The sequence below is a fragment of the Conger conger genome, chromosome 1 (assembly GCF_963514075.1).
Source record: "Conger conger chromosome 1, fConCon1.1, whole genome shotgun sequence".
Lineage (NCBI taxonomy): Eukaryota > Metazoa > Chordata > Actinopteri > Anguilliformes > Congridae > Conger > Conger conger.
In genome coordinates this window covers 77,481,809-77,500,858 of record NC_083760.1, presented here as the reverse complement: position 1 = coordinate 77,500,858, position 19,050 = coordinate 77,481,809, and the positions used below count along the sequence as shown (strand labels likewise).

At 48.0% G+C, this 19,050-nt stretch overlaps 1 protein-coding gene across 1 annotated transcript in view; it reads right to left on the bottom strand.

Annotated features, from left to right (window-relative positions):
- Positions 1-980: 980 nt before the first annotated feature.
- myh14 (myosin, heavy chain 14, non-muscle) overlaps positions 981-19,050 on the bottom strand; it is a 39,869-nt gene continuing 21,799 nt past the window's right edge. The window contains exons 21-41 of the mRNA XM_061249913.1: positions 18,654-18,785; positions 17,514-17,720; positions 16,898-17,035; positions 16,457-16,580; positions 16,007-16,178; positions 15,427-15,639; positions 14,690-14,834; positions 13,740-13,946; positions 13,218-13,322; positions 12,854-13,006; positions 12,102-12,350; positions 11,495-11,707; positions 10,916-11,128; positions 10,413-10,574; positions 10,166-10,294; positions 9,960-10,048; positions 9,545-9,668; positions 8,651-8,859; positions 7,985-8,093; positions 6,831-7,003; positions 981-5,024 (exon numbers count right to left, since the gene is read on the bottom strand). Of these exons, the coding sequence (XP_061105897.1) occupies positions 4,835-5,024; positions 6,831-7,003; positions 7,985-8,093; positions 8,651-8,859; positions 9,545-9,668; positions 9,960-10,048; positions 10,166-10,294; positions 10,413-10,574; positions 10,916-11,128; positions 11,495-11,707; positions 12,102-12,350; positions 12,854-13,006; positions 13,218-13,322; positions 13,740-13,946; positions 14,690-14,834; positions 15,427-15,639; positions 16,007-16,178; positions 16,457-16,580; positions 16,898-17,035; positions 17,514-17,720; positions 18,654-18,785 (3,456 nt within the window). The 3' untranslated portion in view covers positions 981-4,834. The remainder of the gene's footprint in view (positions 5,025-6,830; positions 7,004-7,984; positions 8,094-8,650; positions 8,860-9,544; positions 9,669-9,959; positions 10,049-10,165; positions 10,295-10,412; positions 10,575-10,915; positions 11,129-11,494; positions 11,708-12,101; positions 12,351-12,853; positions 13,007-13,217; positions 13,323-13,739; positions 13,947-14,689; positions 14,835-15,426; positions 15,640-16,006; positions 16,179-16,456; positions 16,581-16,897; positions 17,036-17,513; positions 17,721-18,653; positions 18,786-19,050) is intronic.

Below are 19,050 nucleotides of genomic sequence, written 5' to 3'. Positions count from 1 at the left end.
TGCTGAAGAAGGTACATGGTGACCCTCATTAACAAGTACATGCAGTAAGGCATCCAGCAAGACAGAACAAACAGAAATAAATATTATAATGTGTGTCTCTTTAAGCTTGAGAGAACCATCTTAAAATGTGTTCATTCAAAGTTTAGAAACAAAGAGAATGACCAACCTAAAAAACAATGTACCACAAAAACAATAGGTATGGTTATCTGAGAATTGATTGTCTTGCAGATAACATAACATAATGTCATTTTGAAATACAGACAGTTCTACCTGCAAACAGATTTAAGGACAATCAGGAAATCTTATAATCAATACTCTATAGAGGCATTTTATTTCTTATGGGTTACAGTATGTCTTGGTATCTGTGCTTGTATTAGAAACACTGTACATGGACTGGACTGATGGATTGAAAACAATAATCTACTACTTCATGCCCAAACAAATAAAACTCTCTTTGTTCATGAAACTCTTTAAAGTCTGTTGAATCTAGCTCTGGGTTTGTTTCCAGTTCCAGGGCAACTATTGCATGTAAAAAGTAAAAAGGGATGCCATCAGGACGGACTTATTCTTGCTACTTGCTTGCAGATAATATATGCTCTTTGTCCAAACATGAAATTCAAATGTAGAAAGTAGCAGAACTCTGAAGGAAGGTTTCACACATATAATGTGCTGATGAACTTAAGCTAGCCATTAGGTGGAGCATCGGATAATACAGGTATGGGCCAGCCTTTAATACGTTTTAAATGTTAAATGTGTTGACTAGCACAATCCATAAATCATCATCTGGAAACCATAGCCAATGTACACTAGTGTGAATACTCTGTGCTTGTTAGTGTGTGTGTGTGTGTGTGTGTGTGTGTGTGTGTGTGTGTGTGTGCGTGTGTGTGTGTGTGTGTGTGTGTGTGTGCACGCACAGGGATGCATGCAATTGTGGACCACCATTGCTCAGCAGTGTCCAAATAAGTCAACCCACACTGAAATTTCCAAACCAACAACATATATTAAAATTCACCTCCAGTCAGATATGATTCATATTAACAGCAAACAAACAAAGAAAAAATAAAATATTTTAAAATTCAAGTTCCACAGAAGCAAAACAAATAACACATTTTTAAAAAGCACCAATCTTGCTACAGATACAGAGATACCAGTTGGCTGGCTCACTGACCCTGGTCCGACTTGGGGGAGGGTGTGGGGGGGGGGGGGAGGGTGTGGGGGTTCATTGTGTGTCGAGGATTGCCCTTCATTGAACCCGCTCTATCCAAAGCATAAATATCAAGCACTGATGCAGAACAAAGGGGAATTCAACATTGACTCACGCGCAGATTTATTTTTATCTGGAAGTGAATTCAGGGCTGAGTGAAGTACATGAGGACTCCTAACAATAAAAAAAATCTGATTACACATGAATGACTCAGGGACCAGGGCTGAGAGCCAGTGCATCCAAAGAGCTAATGCGTTTCTATAGTGATTCAATAAGCTTAGCCAAAGGTTTGTTGCCCTCTAGTGGCTGGACATGTAAAGTGCAGGGTACTACATTTGATCTATCCTCCTATCACCTTTTCAAGTCTCTCAAAACCTCATTTTTGGAGATACTTTTAAAACTTCAATTGAAATACTGCATCATCAAGATAAACTGAAGTTGCCAACTGGAAACAGAAAACAACATAAATAAAACTCACATATTTTACTGGTCGATCTCTGCATCCAAACCCACCGCTAAAGTAATGTTTATTGCAGCAATAAAGTGAAGCTTAACAGAGAACCACAATGAACAATAAAATGGCAGAGAGTTTGCAAATAGGTTGAACATATGGGAAGACAGATAATAATACAGAGAAGCACTGTCTTTGTACAGTAATTTCAGTGGAAAGTCATGTCATGAATAATGCACTTTATCAGCCTTGAAAAACAGACGATCCATCCATTTAAGTCCCCCAATTTTCTCCCTTTCCATCATTATAAGGAGAAAAAGACAGTTAGTTTTTTTTAGAGATGAGATCAAAGTTAAATGACCCTGATTACCAGTCTCAGTGCTGATGGTGTGGATGCACCATCATAAAGAGAATGCAGTAGTACTCTGTGCTGCATCAGTAGCCTTCTAACAAGAACCAGTGAATCTCCGTCACAAACACATTCTGTACCAGGCCTTCTGTATCTGGTGCTGGAGAGGACATTTAAACCATACAAATATTTCTGTGATACGACAGGATAAACTAAAATAAAACAGAACAGAGTTTGAGACAAAAAATGAAAATGAATGATCTCTAGAAACATGATGTAGAATATAGTATATTCTAAGCAGGAAGTGAGGTAAGACATTCCACATGTTTTAGTTCACTGGGATAGAAGGGCAAATAACAGCCTCCTCAGTAGTTTTGAAGTGCCTGTCTGTCCATTCAGTGTTGTCTTACTGCATGGTAAACCCATACATTTGCACTTAGTCAACTCATCACCTGTATCGTCACTTTTTTTGCCTTCTACCATGATATTCTGGGAAGGCCTAACATGAAGTTCTTGGAAGGTTTTGACATGCTATATTAGGTACTATACTTGTAAAAGTATAAAGTAAAAGTTTGCTCTTCAAAAAAGCACTACTTTGTGAGTACCTTGACATTGCTTTACTTTTCTATGACTGGTTAGATCCACTCTGATCCCTCTCTATATGCTTATCCACACCATACATTTGGTAAAACACAAAAAGCTTTCATACATAAATATTTTACACCGTTCAGTAAAAAAGCACATGGTGAAATACGTCTATTGCTTAAAAACAATAATGATATTCCCGATTATGATTGCAGTAGTGGCTTTAATGAGAATGACAAGGACACAAAATGACCAGGTCTCTCGTTTTGCCCCCATTCTGCATTAAGACTATTAATAAACAGTTCAAAATCTTAGGCTCCAGTTTGTCCCTTCTAAATCAGTACCAATCATTTAACAATCTCTCAAGCATTCCGGTTGGAGAAATGTTACATCCTGTCGCGTGAGGTTTCTCAGCTGTAGTCCTGTAGTGTACCATAATGCGTTTAATTCTGCCGCACATACACACTGCCTCCCAGTTAAACATTGTTTTTCAGTTCACAACATTTGATACTTCAAGTAGATAAACTCAAAGAACATCAAGCCAGCAGCAGTGCTGAGATCATTGAGCTAGGCCAAACAAAGGCTGTGAGCACAGTTTAGTGTTAGAGTGAGGTCAAGGGTGTAAGCTGGTAGGAAAGAGACCAGGGGAGACGCAGGCAGATTGCAGGGGATGTGGCTCCAGAACCACCGTCTTCACCATTACCCATCTATCCCAACATCTGATATGTTCATAAAGACATAAATCATATAAAAAGTCAATAAATAAAATTGGATTATGAGCATATTTGGATTGACATAAATTACATGAAATCAAATGGTAATTGAAGTTATAGAATGTCGAGTTACCTACCTACCTATCTACCTACCTACTATGCAGACTACCTATTTAGAGTAACAATCTAGCTAGCAAATTAGATAATCGTAAGCTGGACAAAGAATGCTGCGCTACATCAAGAATGTATTTAGCCATGAAAATAATGTCAATGCAGCTACCCTGGGGAAAATTCCACCTGGGCTTAAAGCTCGTCCAGCCGGTTTGGAGATGGTCAAGCTAGCACACCATCGTTGCGATAACCATCCTAGCAAGACCATGTCTAGCCGTTGGGCCAGCTTGGTACAGACAACATACCATCACCAAATTCCAGATGGTATTCAACCAGAGCAGAAGCTGGTTCCAGCTAGATTCCCTCTTAGCCTGGTAGGTGAAATTTCCACCAGGGTGAAATAATGTCAATGTTACCTCCATAAGCCAGTCCATCACTGGCATCCCGCGTGACGGGGGATACATAATGACCCATTATCTTGGGAAGTGCGAGTGCTGGCACATTCACTTCTCTGACTTTTCAGACTACACCATACAGGCTCTATTCATATTAGTTCAATAATAGTTATCAATAGTCATATTCAGATTTGCGTACACATACTAGCACGGTTAACCCTCCATTTTCCTTTTCTCTCTCTCATGCCATTTCCCAACATTTATTTTTGGTTACAAATGTGATCCATATCAATTGTGTGGGAAAGAAAATACTTTCACAAGCTAATGTAACTTGCTTGAAAACGGTGTACAGTTGGTATTGTCAACATCAAACTGTTCAGACTCTTCAAAGATGTGAAATGACTTGAACATTCACATAATCATAGAGGGAAAGAGCAAGAGAGAGAAACCAGAAATTCAGAAGCTACCAAAGCTTATTTATATCATACCATAGAGCAGCTATGATATGTTTCATACTAGCAGAGTCAATGGAAGTCTATCTATATATAGATATATATGTACAAATGGCTAGAAGTTATGTCAATCTTTAGCAGTTGCCTGTGTTTCTGTCACCTTGCGTTTTTGTCCTATAAGCCCATGCAAAATGCCTTACCAGAAATGGCTTTGAATTCAAAGAGCGCTTAGGTAGAAGAAGCCATTGAGGTACTGTCATTTCAAGCAGGATACAATAAAGACGGCAATGCTGATATAATTAGGCCTCCCAAGATGCACTGGGAACTGCAGTTTTTTTTTCCTTTTATGATTTGCTGTTCATACCAACTCTCTCATTGCAGTGTTGACTAAAGTTCATGTCCAGTCAGTCTAGATTCTACTGAGCGCACTCCATATCCATAATCTGTAAATGCTCTTGTCTCCATTTTGGCGCAGTGTTAGTGCACTGTAGGTCCCACCACCAGGTCAGTAGTGTGCTAAAGCAGCGTGGTGTATGTCAAGTCAGTCAGTCTGTGGATGCCACCCCCTCTCCTCTCATTCAGTGTCCGTCAGGCTATAAGGAGGCGGGGGGCCCAGTTGGTGTTCGGAGGGAGTCGGGGTCCCGGGGGGTCCGGGGGACGGGGACGGGGAGGTGGGGGGCTCCTCTGAATCAGAATTCTCCAGAGACAAGTCGTCCACCAGGGGGCGACGTGTGGAGCGCAGCGAGAGAGGAAGAGGAGCGCGTCTATCACCACAATGCAGAGAGAGAGAAGAAGGCCCATGGAAATGAAGAAAAGGGGAAGAGAGAAACATTGGGAGGGAGAGAGAAAAGATATTATGATAAATATATCAGAATTATCATTTCATATTATAACCTTACCTGAGAACTTCAAAAGCACAAATATGAAATATGTCCATTTACATTTCTAGATTAACAACAACTACAACTAGAAGCAACATGGACTACAGTTTTTTACCACAGCACAAAAATGCAGTCCATGTTGCCTCTTGGATTAATTCATATTTGATTTCCATGAGAATAATATCTCTGAAGGAAAAAGGAAAAAGCTGATTCATTTTGAGGAAAGTACACAGTTTGAATGCGAAATTGCTACACAGTTGGAGCCATTTCCGATGAGGAGACCAGAGAACACAGCAATTCACACAGGTATGAGCACAGCAGCCACACAGGCACTGAAGATGGTGAACAGTGAACACCGTTCAATCCACAGGGGAACACTGAAGATGGGTGAAACACGCAGTCCTACGTGCACTGCCACACAAACACACATGGACCTACTTTTCTGTTCTCCGTTCTGTGAGGCTGAATGGGGAAATGGGACAGACAGATGGACAATGAGTCCCGATCAGACACACACATACACACACACACACAGAGTGAATAGTCCAGACAGAAGGACATGTATTACAAAGAAAGGTACAGACATACAATCATATATCATGGAGGGACAAAGACAAACCCATACATGCACACACACACAGACACATACACACTGTCTTTTTATTTGATGGGTGTGTGCGCTCGATGTGAACAGCTGTGGTCAGCAGAATGAAAGGATCCAACGCAGGTGTATATTAGGATATGTTCATTTATTATCAATATCAACCATAAACCAGGCCTCCCGGCAGCACAGCCCATGACAACTTTTGCGTCACCTTCAAGAGCGGAGGTATAAATGCAAAGGCACATAATATTATTCTGTCATCCATCAACACTCTCTCAACTCTGACAGTAGTGTCAGTGGCTCTATCCTAATCGCTTATTTTTACCCATTCTATTTTTATTTTTCCTTTCCAAGCAGCCTAAACCGGGCTTTGTTTTTGAAGCTCATTTACTGGTCTTATTGTGACGTTGCTCACTAGTGCCAGTGTGGTTGGCTCCAGGATAGGCGTTTCAGCCACCCCTTCCAATGTAAGTCAATGGTAACAATACAGTAAAAATAGTCAATATTTTTCTCCAATGTTCTGATTTGTTAGGTTATTGTGTAATTAGGACAATAGGGTAATACTTTGGGACAGTGACTGCAGACTCTCTCACATGCTTAGTGGACAAGCCGCAATCAGCAGACTGTATTAGGAAAATGGTCCTTTTGAAGCCATGCCAATTACTGATGTGGCAGACAGGGAGCCAATCAAGGGCCAATCATACTTCACGCGTTCTGAAAAAAGACTTCTGCAAAGGATGCGCTCATGTTTCCTTGGTCAAGAATCGTTCGGGAGCCTTCCAGCATTCAACAGATTGGATTGTCCTTAAAGATATCGGACCTCAATCGATGACCGGGTCAGCCGAGAACCGAGGAGACCAGGACAGACAAAATAAGCGATTGGAATGAGCCCAGTGACTATAGCAAGACGCTCATACATAAACACATAATGACCAAACCCTGAAAATGACCGTTACAACACTCACACATGAACACAGACAGACACGCTCCCTCCCGATCAGATCGCGCTAATGCCGCTCACAGCGGCGATGCGGCCGCCGCCGCCGTTAGCGTAGAGGGCTCTGCCTCCTCCCAGCGAGCGCTACCTGAGCTGGCTGCGCAGGGCGGTGATCTCCCGGTTCATGGTCTGGCCGCTGTCCGTCATCTCCTCCAGCTCGCGCTGCAGCTTGCGGCGCTGGGCGTTGGAGCGGGAGTTCTCCTCCTCCACCTCCTCCAGCTGCCTCTTCAGCTGCCGCAGACGGCCCATGGACTTCTCCAGCTGCGGGGAGGAGAGAAACACCCTGCTGAAAAAAACTGCTCCAGACAGGTTTTCAAACAGCCGCTCGCTGGTTGACCAGTTCAGACCAGCTCCGTAACTCAACACGGTTTGACCAGTTCAAGGTATGTTTTGAAACAGATGGTCGCTGGTGATTTCAAGCTGGTCGTAGCTGGATTTTACCCCAGGGTAGTAAAATATCCATATTTAACCTCCTAAGACCCACACTCTTTTTTGGTATGCATTTTTAATTTCTCTTTGCTATTTGGGCTTATTGGGACCTGATAAACTAAGCATCATCTTTTGACATGATGTAGTTTTTGAGAAAAATGATGTCCACATATGTGGACTCTCGGTCTTAAGAATGAAGTATTATGGTTGTACAGCCCAAAATGTGGAGTCCACGCATGTGTACGCCAGGTCTCAGGAGGTTAAATTAAATTCATACACGTATAGCTTCAGATTCACACAATTGCCCAAGACGGACTATTGACTTGGTGTGTACAGTATCTTGTAATGTCCATCTAAATGCTTGGCAACATGCCTTTCGAATACACATGTTAAGTTTTGTTTGCTAAGTAAAAACTGCATGGTAAACCAACCATCCTTTTGAAGAGAATTAGCCCCAGGAGTCCTTTATATAAATCTCCTTTCTGGCAAGCATAGCAGTGTTTGCTGTGGACGTGTCAGTGGCACTGAAGATGAAAGCAGTTGGCAGAGTTCAGTCTCACAGAGGATGAATGATCTCACCAGTGGCAGTACTGGCAGCAGGCACTGGCCGAGGTCTGAGTTTACTCCTCTCCCATTTTAAAGAAAGGCTCCCTGCACTAAGAGATTAATGCTGTTTGGCTTGTAACTGGCCCGTGCAAGAGCCCGGAGCGGGATGAAGTTTTACACGGAGAGAGATGATCAGAGGTGATTTCTGAGATTAGGATTAGGACAGGATAAAGGAGGCGCGCTGGGGTAAACGGCGCTCCGTCCGACCTGCTCTCGGTACTGGTCGGCGTGCCTCCTCTCGTCCTCCGCCTGCATGACCACCTCCTTCAGCTTCTTCTCCGTCTTCCGCACCAGCTTGTTGGCGATCCCTCGCTCCCTGAGGGGACGGTGAAACAGGGTTAATAAGGCATACCGCCAACACAAAGCCATGGACTGGGACTCAAAAGACAAGCAACTCTTGTGTCATGGAGTTTTTCCAACGCTGTGTTACAGATATACACATTCCTGAGGCTCAACTGGTCTTCATACCCTCCCAGCCAACACAAAATGTTCTTGCAAACATTCCAGTAACATTGCGAGAACATTTTGTGTTAGCTGGGTTGTGCCGAAACAGACTGATGCTGATCTGTGATCTGTGGTTCACAGGTACGCAGTGCTACAGGAGAGCTAGCGTTCATCATAAGAAAAGGATAAAAACAGCTGCTGACGAAAAGTAAGCCTGGCTAATGTAGACCCACCCTGCCCCTTATATACCATAATAATGCTAATGGCTCAGCATGAGACCTGACACATAATGTAATGACTCCAGCCTGTATACCTGGTTTACACCTTTACTGACTGAGGCATTCTGGGAGCCCAGGGAAGCTCTGTTTCCATGGTAGCACCGCCCAGCAGTGCTCCTAGCGGACACCCCCTCCCCCCCGCACCACTCACTGTCTCTCCTGCTCCAGCTGCTCCTCCATGGCCTCTATCTTGGCTTCCAGGGCGGCGACGCTGAGCCGGTGTTTCCCCTTCATGGCCCCCTCCAGCTCGGCCAGCCGCGCCTTCAGCTCCTTGTTCTGCCTGTCCAGGCTCTCCCGCGCCCCCTCGCTCTTCTGGGCCAGCGTCCGCTCGCCGCCCAGCTGCACCGACAGCGTCTCCACCTGCAGGCCGAGGGTGGAGGGGTTAGCACCGGGCGGCTAACAGGGTGTTGTCCATGTTATTATTCTCATTATATTATTATGTGCTCTCATCAGCATTCCCATTTATCGTTTATATGAAAGGGGGGGCGACTGAGTAACCGTGTGGGCCAGATACGAATGTCTCAGAGGCTGCTGCAAGAAACATTCCAAAAAGGGAGGATGGAAAGTTGTACTTTCTTGTCAAAAAAAATGGTGGTCCTCGAAACTAGCGCACACACGTCTGCAGTAAATAATGCTTTTCTAGAGCGGTCATACTCTTTCAGCAGAAATAAAGACCCTCATAATTGGATCTAGTGTGAAGTGTTTTCCTGACTGGATCGCCAACAATTTTTCCTTCTCAACCCAACAGTGCGCACTGCTGCTGAGGCTACTGTTACAGCTACTGTATAGGTGCTCAGCAGTGGTAGAGTACAAAGGTTGCACGTTAAGCCTTACTTATGCAGCTAAGCCAAGTTAAGCTGCTCTTAAGCTAAGCTTTTAAGTTAAGTTCATCAAATAAAAGTGAATTTTCTCAATTTTGTAGCCAGTCGTCTTTATAAAAATCTGATTAAAAATCCCTATCTGTGCCAGTGTCAGGTTCAGGGTTAGGGGAAACCCCGGAGCTGTGGGCTCCAGTGACAGTGGCTGTGTACACGCTCCAGTGTACCTGCAGGATGGCCTTCCTCTGTCTCTCTGCCATCATCTCCGCGTTGCCCTGCTCCTCCTCCAGCTCCTCCTCCAGTTGGGCCACGCGTGCCTCCAGCCTCCTCTTCTCCTCGCACAGCGCAGACCTGAGGGTGGGAGAGACATAGAGTGATCAGCACCACCTCCTCCTCCTCCTCCTCCTCCTCCTCACACACAAACACAAGTCAACAAACAGAGCAACATCCAGATGCACAAGCTGACCAACGCTGACACAGGAAGATACAGACAGGGCCCTGCCAAGGGCTGCAGATGAGAATAAGCCACAGCCAGAGTTAATTCTATGTGCAGCAACTGTGTTGTAAAAGTGCAGACACAAACAGGGATGAATGGGCCAATGGAGACACAGATCAGGGAAAACGGCTCACAACAGTACTTACTTCCCGGTGGAGTTGTTGACCATTTCGTCTGCCATTTCGTCCCGCTCCTGTTGAGCCTGTCTCCTCTGCCTCTCCGCGATGGCCAGTTCCTGAAGGGGACGCAGAGGGAGTTACACAGGGAGGTCAGAGGTCGGCGTGCCGCAGGGGCAGGTAAACACGACACGGCGACTGACTGGCCATACGGAAAACCGAACAGTGGCTCAGACCTCAGTCAGCTGCAGAAGCTCCGCCTCCAGGGTCTGCAGACGCTTCTCGCTGTCCTTGGACTGGGCCACCACCTCGTCGCGAGACAGTTTGTTCTCATCCAGCTCCCGAACCAGCTCCTTCATCTGAGCCTGTCGGATAGTCGCAGAAAGAAGTCACAACCGTTTTAACTGCAGCTGAAGCCAAAAAAAACATCCCGGACAGGGAAACGTTTACCGAAATGAACCAGACGGGTGAGCGGGGAGTTACCTGGAGTCGCTTCATCTGCTTAAACCCTTCCTCCCTGCTCCGATTGGCTGCCTCAACCTGGGCCTCGGCTTCTTGGAGCTCCGCCTCCAGCTGCTTCTTGACTGTCAGGGCCTGAGCGCGCTGGCTCCTCTCCTCCTCCAGGAGGCCCTCCAGCTCCCGCACCTGCAGCCACACAGAGGAGCGGGGATGGGGGGGAAGGAGGAGGGAGAGAAAAAGAGAGAGGGAGAGAAGATAGGGACAGAGAGGGAGAGAGAGGGAGAGAAACGGGGTTAATGACAGTGAATGAGGGAACAGGAGAGCAAAGAGTACGAGAAAGCGGCAATGAAGAGAGGCGATTGGAGAAATGAAAATGAGGCCGAGGATGGAGACATAGAATGAGGAGAGAAAGGGAGGGAGAGTGATAAGAGAGAAAGGTTAGTGCTGGAGCACACAGTAAGATGATTATTAGGCAGTAAAAGGCCCAGCAGGGGCCTCTCCTTCCAGTGGCAGCAGAACCTCCGTACCTGCTTGCTGAGCGCTCTCCTCTTCTCCTCCCCTTTCTCCTCCTTGGCACTGATCTCCCTCTCAAACTGCGCCCTGAGGGCCTGCAGCGTGACCTCCAGCCTGAGACGGGAGTTCTCGGCCTCGGCCAGCTCCTCCTCCAGCTCCTGGGTCTGTGTGCGCAGGGACTGGGCCTCTGTCTCCAGGGCGCGGCGTGTGCGCTCCAGCTCATGAACCTGGGGCCGGGGGTAAACCAGGGGGTCAGACCAAGCAGAGAGGAGAGGGGAAGAGTGGAAGAACAGGGACGGAGGGAGCAAATGACAGGAGGAGAGTATAGACAGAACATGAACACACACACACAAACATGCACACAAACGCACACAAACACACACACACCCACACACACACACGCGCACACACACCCACACACACACACACAAACACACACCCCCCCCACACACACACACCCACACATGCACACACACACACACACACACACACACATATACACACATGCGCACACACATCCACACACACACACACACGCACACACAAACGCATACAGACACGCGCACGCATACACACACACACAGGGGCCTCACATTCTTGCCCACGTCGTCCTGAGCGTTGACCAGCTGCTCCATGTCGAGGCGGAGCTGCTTGTTCATGCGCTCCAGCTCCTGGTTCTGCTCCGTGGCCTCCTGAAGCGCACGCGTCAGGGACATGCCCCGCGTCTCCTTCTCCCGGCTCTCCGCCTCCGCCCGGTCCCGCTCGTCCGCCAAACGCGCACTCACCGCCTTCTCCTCCGCCAGAGACTGCCATACAGGAGAGAGAGAGAGAGAGAGAGAGAGAGAGAGAGAGAGAGACAGAGGGGTAGAGAGAGAGGGGAACAGGACAGGTAAGAGGTTATCAAAGCAAAATGCTGCTTAGAAACCCTTAATATTCTACAGGCCAGTTTCACAGACACAAGTCCTAGACCAAATTACATTTTGAATAGTGATTCTCTCAGGTGTCTCTCACTTCTCTATCCAGCCCCCCACATCTCTACCCCCTTGCCACATTCCTCGATTTCAGCTCCAGTGCAGAGCAGCGCACTGGCACCTCTTTCATGTCTCCCCCCTCAGCAGCTCTCTCTTCCTCTTACATTACATAATATTTTATTCAAAGTGATGTCCAACAAGTGCCCTCCTGCCCCAACACCTCTCTCACCTGGTCAAACTTCTTCTGCCTCTTCTCCAGAGCGGCGCAGTTCTGCCTCTCGCGCTGCAGAGCGAGGGTCATGTCCTCGATCTCCTCCCTCAGCCGCTCCCTCTGCCTCTCCACGCGCTCCTTCTCCTCCTCGCGTGTGCGCTCGCGCTGCGACACCGTCTCCAGCTCCCGCTGCAGCTTCCTGCGGCCCTCCTCCCCCACCTCCACCGCCGAGTTCACCTCCTCCGACTGCCGCCTCAGCTCCGCCAGCTGGGGGGGGGCCCGGAGAGAGGGATGAAGGAGGGAAGGAAGGAACAGAGGGGGAGAGAGAGACAGAGGGTGTGAGAGATGATATGGGGAAGAGAGGGAGGAGAGCAAAGAAGAGACAGAGGAAGGGAAAGAGAAAGGGAGAGGGTTAGTATTAGATGGCTTGTGCGGATTCAGTTCATCAGATGGGCAGACAGTATAGAGATGCTGGAAAAGGTTCAAAGAAGGGCAACCAGATTGATTCCATGTATAAAAGATAAACAGTTATGAGGAAAGATTTAAGATGTTTAATCTCTTCAAGCTTAGAGAAACGAGATTTGGTTGAGTCTTTTTTCACAGTATTTTTCCACTCAGGTCACTGTGCAATAGCTTGCCTGGGCAAGTAGTGCTGAATGGCCTGTTCTCATCATTACGCTATTACGCACTTAGTGGGAGCAAAGAGTGGACAGCACAGGATCAGGGGCAACACAGAGACAGAGGGGGAAGGAGTCACTCCATATGACCACCTGCTGAGTGTGAGTCAGAATCTGTCTGCTCAGCTCCTTCACTCTCTCTTCTTCCTCCTCCAGTCTCTCCAGCAGCCCGGACTTCTCCTCCTCCAAGGCCCGGACGCGGGACGCCAGGGCCAACTTCTGTCGCGTCTCGTCCTGCAGAAGGTCCTGAGACAGCGAGGCACGCGCGTCAGATTCAGAACTACAAATGTGCACGCAAGAAGACTGGCCACGTACCATGCGTGTAATGTCACTATCCTCATGGGCAATCTAAAAACTGATACCAACTGTCATAAAGCATTTTATTTTTTATCAATGACAGTCTACATCTGTACTTAAAGAAGGGGCAATACCACATTATTGACACATTGCACATTACCTGGGCATCATGCAGTTGGCTCTCCAGGCTGCTGACGTCTTTAGTGAGGCGAAGGGATTTCGAGTCGACAGAGGAGAGATTACTAGAGACTGATTCTATCTCGCACTGAGGGGGAAAAACGAGAGCAGAGAAAGAGAGATAGAAGGATGAAATGTAAGAATATTACAGAAGTGCAGTCAAAATGCTGATAATGCTTTATGCACTATTATAGCAAAATAACCTTCAGTATTCACAGGTGTAAAATCCAGGTTCAGAAAATAAAAATCCTTCCCAGTATTTTGTTCCAGTCACCTTGATTTGCCCATTAGCACTGTTCTTCAGCCAGATGGCGGAAATACTTACTGAAATCAGGTGGCACAGGTGGCAGAAACAAAACGGTAGGCCTTTCACTTTCTGACCCCTGGACTTTCCTTCTCTCTCATTGTCACATAACCAAGCATTAATACGAATGAAATACACACTCAGAACATCACCCCCTCTTTTTCCCATCCTCCCTTTGTCCTGTCACGTGTCCCCACGCACCTGCAGCTTGTGCACTTTCTCCTCCCTCTCCTCCCTCTCTCGCTCGGCCTGCGTCAGCCGGGCGTGGAGCTCCTGCAGCTGCCCCTCGGCCCGCTTCCTGCCCCTCTCGCTGTCCATTTTGGCGCCCTGCAGCGCCTTGAGCTCGCCGGTCAGGCTGGACCGCTCCTCCTCCAGCACAGCCTTGGCCTTCTCCAGGGACTGCCGCGCCTGGGGAGGAAGGGGGCGCAGACGGGTCAGGGGGGTGTCAGAGGTGAAGGGGGCATAAACGGGTCAGGGGGGCGTCAGAGGTGAAGGGGGCGCAGACGGGTCAGTGGGACATCAGAGGTGAAGGGGGCACAGACGGGTCAGTGGGACGTCAGAGGTGAAGGGGGCACAGAAGGGTCAGGGGGGTGTCAGAGGTGAAGGGGGCACAGACGGGTCAGGGGGGCGTCAGAGGTGAAGGGGGCACAGACAGGTCAGGGGGACGTCAGAGGTGAAGGGGACACAGACGGGTCAGGGGGGCGTCAGAGGTGAAGGGGGCACAGACAGGTCAGGGGGACGTCAGAGGTGAAGCGCCGTCTATTTGGGGATAGACTGAAACATTCTAAAGGACCGGGTGTCAGAGACACTGGTGTGTTGATGACTAGCACAGGACTGGGTCATTGAGTGATGGCACTTGACACAGTTAGGCAGCCAGGGGCAGTATGGGTACTCATTCAAATTCTGCTATGTACTGAACTTATAAATGTCAGAAGTTAGTCAGAAGGTATGAATAAACATCGATGTTATGATTCCACATGGATACATTCATGAACACATCCGAACGGCATTCCCTCTGTACCCCCCTCTCCCTCCCATCTCCTCTCCTCTCCTCTCCCCTCCATCCCTCCCTCTCGCCCCGCTCCCTCCCTCCTTCCCCCGTCCCCTCCCTCCCTCTCCCCCTCCCTCTCTCCTCCTCTCCCCTCCCTCACTCTCTTGCTGTTGTCCAGCTGCTCCTGCAGGGAGTCGATGGCGCCGCTGTGTCGCACGCGGAGCTCGGAGAGCTGGGCCTCGTGACGCCGCGTCTCCTCCTCCACGCAGCGCTGCAGATCTCCCAGCTCCGCCTCCCTACGAGACCTGGAGGAGGAGACGCAGCACGGGCGTGTTACAGCACGCAGGCAGCACTGACGCAGAGTAAACACACAGCATTACAGGCAAACAGCCATCAGCAGCACCACACAACCCGGCACAGACACAAACAGTGTAGTTCAGACACACAGCATTACAGACAAACAGCCATCAGCAGCACCACACAACCCAGCACAGACACAAACAGTGTAGTTCTGACACACGGCAGTGCAGACACACACACAAGGTGCGGTACACAGACACACACACTGTGCAGTACAGACACAGTGCAGCACAGATGCACACACGATGCAGTAGACACATAGTACAGTACAGACACACAGTGCAATACAGACACACACAGTACACTACAGACATACGGGGCAGTAGAGATACGCACACGGTGCAGTACTCACAAACACAGTACAGACACACATGGTGCAGTACAGACACACACACAGACACATAGATCTGTACAGTACAGACACACACACACCAGTATAGACACACACAGTAGAGTCAGACATACACACTGCAGTACAGACACACATGGTGCAGTACAGACACACACAGTGTAGTACAGACACACACACTGCAGTACCTTAGCTCCTGCTGGGCGGCAGTGGTATCCAGTGTATCTTCCAGCTCTGTCCTCAGAGCCTCCAGCTCTTCCCCAAGGTCTCTCCGCTGTTTCTCTGCTCTCTCCCTCATGCCTCGCTCATTCTCCACCTCCTCCTTGAGCTCAGAGACCTGAGACATGGCCTCCCTCAGGGACCGCTGGGCCTCTGTCCTCCTCGCCCCCTCCTCCTCCAGTCTGGGGACAGAGACAGACACAGACTTTCAATCATGGCTGCCCTCTAAAAAGAACAGACAGTTGGAACTACATGCACCATCCTGCACTGCACTGTCTTCCTCCCTTGCAAGACCTTGACAGCGAAACTTGCGCTTCTTCAGGTTAAAAGGAGCTCTTTCTTCGTTTTGTCCCAAAAGATCAACACCGACAGCACTATTATAAAGATTAAATCTATCTATCTTTCTATCTACCTCCTCCTCTCCCCTCCAGGTTACAAACCTGGGACCGTCAAGCTGTGAGGTAACAGTAACACCATTGCACCACCGTGCCGCCCCATACAGACTGTAATAAAGCGTAACGAGTGTCCTCCTCTTCCCCTGCCACTCACCGGCCCTGCAGGCTGGTGATCTCCTTCTCCCGCTGGGACAGGCTGGCCCTCAGCTCGCCCGACATCATGCTCAGGTCAGAGAGCTGCTCCTGGGCATCCACCGCCTCCCCCTCCATCCTGCGCCTCCACTTCTCCTGCTCCAACCGGCCCTGCTCCTCCCGCTTCAGACGCTCTGAGAGAGGGAGGGAGATGAGAGGGAGGGATAGAGAGAGAGAGAGAGATATATAGAGAGATAGAAAGAGAGAGATGCTTAATTCCCAAAAGTAACAGGTTACTTTTAGGTAAGTTTCCCATCATTCTTAGAGGGAATCTGTTCTGGAGTACTGGCAGCCCACTAGTTAAGTATTAAGTGTCCCTGTTATTGTTTTTACATGGTCAGCTTTTTATGAATCATTTTACTTAATGAATATTTTTTATTTGTGACGCATCCCACAGGCAGTGAGTCAGTACCATCCAGATCAGCGAGGACTGCTTCCTGCTTGTTCTTCAGCTTGTTTAAACTCTTCACCTTCTCTTCTTCCTCAGTCAACTGGTCAGTCAGCTCACTCAGTCTCTCCTCGAACTGTTTCTTTTCCTGAGAGAGAGAGAGAGAGAGAGAGTGTGAGACAGGATGATTAACACTGGTGCTGAGCAATGTATTTGTAAATCATCAGTCACTCAATTCAAACATTAGTATAGCGCTTTGTATACTGGGTCCATTATTAGTATAGCACTTTGTATACTGGGTCCATTATTAGTATAGCACTTTGTATACTGGGTCCATTATTAGTATAGCGCTTTGTATACTGGCTCTATTATTAGTATAGTGCTTGAATACTGGGTCAATTATTTGTATAGCCCATTGTATAGTGGGTCATTTGTATACAGTGACATGTCAGTAAATCACAGTACCTTACTGAGCCGGTCCCGTTGCTCACTCATGTTCAGATTCTCGGCCTCCAGACTTTTCACTTTTGTCTCCAGGGAGACCTTCTCCAGCAGGAGGCGCTGCCTGGCTCCCTCCTCCTCTTCTAGCTGCTCCTCCAGGTCCTGAGAGTCACACAAGGAGGAGGTGAGCGAGAGCGAGGACCAGGCGGAATGATGGACAGATTAATGAACAGAAGAGGAAAGAGGGAGAGAGGAATGAGAGAAGAGGGTTACGCAACGTAAATGGTAAATGTTTGGCATTTACATAGCACCTTTATCCAAAGCGCTGTACAATTCATGCTTCTCATTCACCCATTCATACACGCATTCACACACTGACGGCAATTGGCTGCCATGCAAGGCACCGACCAGCTCGTCAGGAGCATTTGTGGGTTAGGTGTCTTGCTCAGGGACACTTCCACACAGCCCAGGTGGGGGATCGAACCGGCAACCCTCCGACTGCCAGACGACTGCTCTTACTGCCTGAGTCATGTCGCCCCATAACGTACACACAAAGTATACACAACGTACATAGACACGGCAAGCTCTGTCTTATACACTTTAAATAGCAGTACATTCTCCCGCCCACAGACCACATTACCTGCACATTTTGCTGCAGTCGTTTCTTCTCATTGGTCAGCTGCACGCCTCTTTCCTCCTCTTCCTCCAATCGGCCCTCGAGATCGCCCAGCACGTCCTCCAGCTCCTGCTTTCTATTGGCCAGCCTCGCCCTCATCTCCTCTGCCTCAGCAAAGAGCTCTGCCTCTGCCTGCAGCTGATCTGCCAGCACTGCCTTCTCCTCTGACAGCTGAGAAGATGAAGTTCATTAATACCATTAATAACTCTGCTGACACTATTATTACATTTGGACAAAACTAATGGCGGGATTCAATCACCGAATTCAATTTTGACAAAAGAATGTGAATGTCAGGATTTTCTGTGCAAATGCTGTTTGTTAAGTTAGTACCGGCAATCACTGAACTCACAAAACTGTGCTTGTAAAGAATTAAATTGACATTTGGTCTTAGTTTAAAGTTAAAGTTAAGGACACAGCTTCATAGAATCCAGACCCCTGTGGTCATCATGCAATGAAACTGAGCGGAATTATTTGGGAGTGTAAAAGGGGGATGACAGTGTGGCAGTGGACAGTCAGGTTTGTCTCAGCCATGCCTATTGGTGGAGAGAGCACATGCACCTGGGTTGTGTCAGCAAAAAGGTGTGCTGAAAGGCGTGCTCCTCTCCATGGTACGGGCTGAGACCAGGATCACTCGACGAGAAGAGCGAGTCTGTTATTTCGTTAGAGCACTGAAGCTCGAATGAATGTGGCTGAAAAGCTGAGGAGCTGGTCAGCCGAAAAGCTTCTGCTGTGTTTTGCTCGTTTTGTCTGTGTTGCTTTCGTTTGTCGTTCATGTCATTTATCTTCATGTCAATTTTGGTGCACTCTCTCTTGCTCTCTCTGTGTGGTAAATTAGAGTGGAAACCCAAAATGGTTGCATCTCCCTCCGAGCGTTGTCACACAGCTTATGACAGACAAATAACAGAGACAGAGGAAGGGAAAGGAGTTCCAGCTACTTCACCCTGAATTGGTTCACCAAAACTCTGACTATGATTGCGACTCGCGATAAGGAGAAATGAGGTAGCAAACGGGTTTCGGTGGAATGGACTTCAAAAGAGTGGTCTTTCGTAAGAGCCCTGCACACAGACAGAGAACGAGACAGTGTGTTTCTTTCAGAGCCTGTACCTGCTGATGTTTCTTCTCCAGCTCAGAGAAGTCCTCCTCCACTTTGGTCAGCTTGTCTGCAGCTTTCTGCAGCTCCGCCTCCCTGACCTGTATCTCCTCATCCTGCCGCGTCACCTGCAGCAGTGGTTTGACCTGGAAAGAGCAGAAGCGCGACACTCAGTGTCTGACCCACATAGCTTCTGTCTGAGGGGAAATTCGTTCTGAGCTGCTGTGCATAGTTTAAAGGCAGCACGGTGGTGCACTGTTGCCTTGTTCAAATCACGTGTCCTACTCGTGTCCACAAGGGATTTCACCAGGTATGATGTTTTCCTCCCCAGTCCAGAAGCATGCAGTTGGCTAAATGACTCCACATTTCCCGTAGGTACTGTATGAGTGTGTGAGTGAATGGCGTGGTGTG